Here is a 4,114-nt window from a genome sequence, read left to right on the forward strand (position 1 = left end):
AGTAAAAACTATAAAAATTCCTAATTTGCATGCAAGTATGTTAATAAATGAGAATTTGTGTGTTTTTAGATACAAATTCATTACCCCTAGTATTACAAAAGGGAGCATACAAAGGTTTCCAAGCACATTTTCTAATCAATTTATTTATGCAACAAATTGCTTGTGAGTTATTGAATTGTTGGTTACAAGGAGCCTAATACCATACGAGTGACACAAAAAATTTAAAAATATCAATATTGCAATTAATTCCACTACTCACTGCAAGGTTAGGTTCCCAGGTGATTGGGCCAAATCATTTTTTGTCAGTTTTTTTTTCAAGTATTATAACAAACAAAAACAAAATTACTCAATATACAGACCCCACTGTTAGTAAATGGTATAAAAATGAGTTAGTAATTAGAAAGTTAAAGTGGTAATGAAAAACTAGAAACCACAGAGATGATTTCAACCCTTAAAAATGACATTATCAAAAAACTACACTTTTTTTAATGTAAAGTTATAGAAAAACAATGAATAACAGAAAAAATACATTACTGTAGAATTTTTTAAATTGTATGCTACAGATAATAAATTCTGATGTTATCATCAAAACAATAAAATCCAAATGTAAATTTTGGAATTCAAGTAAAATATCCTGAGCCTCCCTTCTCCTTTTGATCCAACAGATAGCTTCACCAGTTCTAAACACTGGTTTCACCAAGAGTTTTGTCATTGGACTTGATTTAAAATATATAAAATAAGCTTCTCACTGCATCTTGGTTCAAACTATTTTATTATCATCCTAATTTCTGGCAAGATACTGTTAACCTTAACGTTAGTCAGGTATCATTTTCTGGTGATAAAAAACATCAGTATTTTTTAAAAGACTACATCCAGTAACCAATATACAAGTAGTAATTTCTGAATCTTTTTACTTTGAGTTTACTGAGAAATGTTAACAAGGAACAAAACTGCAGTGCTTTATATAAACATTAAATTCTATGGGTCATGTTCATGTGAGAAAGAGTTCAAGTCCACATTAAACCAGTGTTTTGACGTGCAGATGAAAACTTACTTGTTTGTCACAATTCCAGATTTACCTTCACTGCCAACACCCGCAAGTTTCAAGCATCTATAATTTTCATAGTGAACATTGTTGGTTACATCCTTTAAATCTTGCATGTGTGTTCTGAAAAAAACAAAAACATCTTGATCAACATTTTAAACTCATACTGGAACAAAACTGCCTCTTATAATCTTGTCAGAAGTGTCCATCATTAATACACTCTCAAGTACTTGAGTACAAAATGTTCCGTTTTTTCAATACATTTCTAGTGAATTCAGTTTTTTCAATTACCATAATGACAATAACACTCAAGGTCTGTTAAGCTTGGATATTAAAAGTTGTTAAAGCCATTTCTTCACGACCAGGATCAGCATGGGTAGAAAAGACTTCCTACTTAATAAGACAATCTTTTTAATCAAAATTCATTAACTATTTATACAGAAAATAAAGAATTACAAATTCACATACTTGCAGAAAAGACAAAAGTTTTGAAAGACATTTAGCCCTAGTCTTTACAGAATGTCTGCACAAAAAGATATACATATATATATATATATATATACACACACACACACACACACACACACACACACACACACACACACACACTGTATATTGATATATTTTACCCCTGCTGGAACTTCCAGTACTGACCAACATCAAAAAAATGCTGGTTTTGTTGGGATAATGTTGATCAGATGCTGATGTGGGTTGGGCTTGCTGGTATTAGGCTTGAAATATTGCAGATCAATTCTTGAACTATCCAGTGCCCAAGTAACCCATCACATAGAAAAATGTTGATTTTGTTGGGATAATATTGATCAGATGCTGGTGTGGGTTGGACTTGCTGGTATTAAGCTTGAAATATTGCAGATCAGTTCTTGAACTATCCAGTGCCCAAGTAACCCACCACATAAAAACATGCTGGTTTGTTGGGATAATGTTGGTGTGGTCTGGGCTCTCTGGTATAAAGCTGCAGGTATTGTTGGTAGGTTCTTGAAATAACCAGTGTCCACGTAATCAACTTACAAAGATAGTTTTATATAACACAATATATATACTTATTTTATATTTTATTATATGAAGGTGGTACATATTAAACTTTTAGTGCCATAGAAATGGGTGGTGTATGGATGAAATATAGAGATTTGACCTATATCTGGTTGACACTGGTTCACCAGCAAGTAATCAACACGTGATGGTCAATACTGGAACTTTAGCAAATGATCAACACATGCCAGTTGATGCTAGTTCACCAGTGAGCTACCAACATTTGATGGTTAACACTGGTTTTCCAGCAAGTGACTAACATATACTGGTTGATAATGGTTTCTCCAGCAGCTGGCTCACCAACAAGTGACCTGCACAGTGGTTTACACTGATTCACCAACAAGAGATCACCTAGATGTCTCAAAACACAATGTTAGCAGGTAGTCAGCAGATACTAGAATTTTTAGCAGGAGCTTACCACTATAACAAGACCAGTCATTATTTTACAATCACATACTGGTATATCTTAACACTTTAACAAGACCAATCATTATTTTATTATTATATACTGGCACATTTTAACATTATGACAAGACCAGTTATTATCTTGCAATTGTGTATTAACCCTTTCGAGACGGGTCACAAGTGAAAAGCCACATCATCTCATTTGTTGACTCGCATTGAAAATTTTATTGAACTACTATTTCATGAATATATGTCAATAACTTTGGTATCAAACTGTAGATTATAATTCAAATTTTAGTACTATACTAGACCACCGTGACCTGTTGGGTCAACCACTGTTCAGAGGTTATGAAGAATTCAAGCTAACTTCAATATTGCATCAAAATGAAGGTTTATTTTGAGATAATTCAATTAAATATTTCAATCCATTCGTGTTATTCATAATTCAAGAAAATATATTTGACTGTTGATTGAGAGTAAATGGAAAGACCATTTCATTTTTCAAAAAAGTGAAGTAAGAAGTTTTGTAAAAGAGTGCGAATGGTAGTGTGAATGATTTATTGACTGAGAAAATAAGCAAACAAACAATCTCAGAGTTTTAGTAGTATATAGATAGATTCTTCAGGATCTTGTTTTTGTCATCTTATGCCTTTTAATGAAGATGGGAGATTTTCGTTTATAAAATTTTGTTGTTCTCGACTTGATTTTTTTATTTTATTACCTTGTCTTCATAGTTACTATTTGCAAATAGTCAATAATATTATACGTCCATTTTATTGTTGTTTTTATAACATATTTTCATCTCATCATTTAATTTCTGTTGTGTATATATTGTTGTATAGAAGATATTTTAAAGTGATTCATCAGGTGGAAAACGAAGTTTTATTATAATGGAATGTACGAAAAGTGATCCGAAAAACGGCATAACTCGGTAACCTGTGGCACAATTTTAATGAAACTTGTTTTATTCTCATTCCATTACAAATATGGCGCTATTGTGCACCGTTTTTGCAGACAAGCACACACACAAACAAACAAACAATCTCAGAGTTTTAGTAGTATATAGATATTATTTAATTTAAAAGCAAATATTAAAAAACACAGATAAACATGGATTTCTGTGTGTTGCGTGGTATGTTGAATGCAACACTGGTTCAAAATAGATGTTTGTGAAGTCAAAATACTAAGTCTATAGTTTTGTATGAACTAAAAACTCAAATTGCCAGTATTGACAAGCTAGAATATAAAATAAGAGCCTCTTTTCAATTTGCTAAGATATTGCTCATGTAATAAATCAAACACAGTGTCACCCCACCCACCTCTTTTCATTTTTGTACACTTACTTATATACACTTACTTCTATATATGACATGAATAACACATCAGAAGCTCAGAATGTCCCCCTAGTAGCTTTCAAAGTCATTTCAACAAGCTTGGTGCCATTTCTTTCTTTTGAACCAATATTTCAACAAGGTAGGTTGTGTCTTTAGTCTGCTCGAAATTCCATATTTTTTTTAGACTAAAATACATGAGCTTGATAAATTATAGTGGAATTCCATGGTATTAATGTAGTAATTTATGATTTTTTAGTTATTCAAATGCATATATATATAT

At 31.7% G+C, this 4,114-nt stretch overlaps 1 protein-coding gene across 1 annotated transcript in view; it reads right to left on the bottom strand.

The window, feature by feature from the left end:
• The window catches only part of LOC106470559 (septin-7-like), a 46,777-nt gene that overhangs the window by 7,435 nt on the left and 35,228 nt on the right, over nt 1-4,114 (bottom strand). The window contains exon 10 of the mRNA XM_013931125.2: nt 1,055-1,168. Coding sequence (XP_013786579.1) covers nt 1,055-1,168 — 114 coding nt within the window. The remainder of the gene's footprint in view (nt 1-1,054; nt 1,169-4,114) is intronic.

This window comes from Limulus polyphemus, unplaced genomic scaffold (genome assembly GCF_000517525.1).
Source record: "Limulus polyphemus unplaced genomic scaffold, Limulus_polyphemus-2.1.2 Scaffold106, whole genome shotgun sequence".
NCBI classification, from domain to species: Eukaryota; Metazoa; Arthropoda; class Merostomata; order Xiphosura; family Limulidae; genus Limulus; species Limulus polyphemus.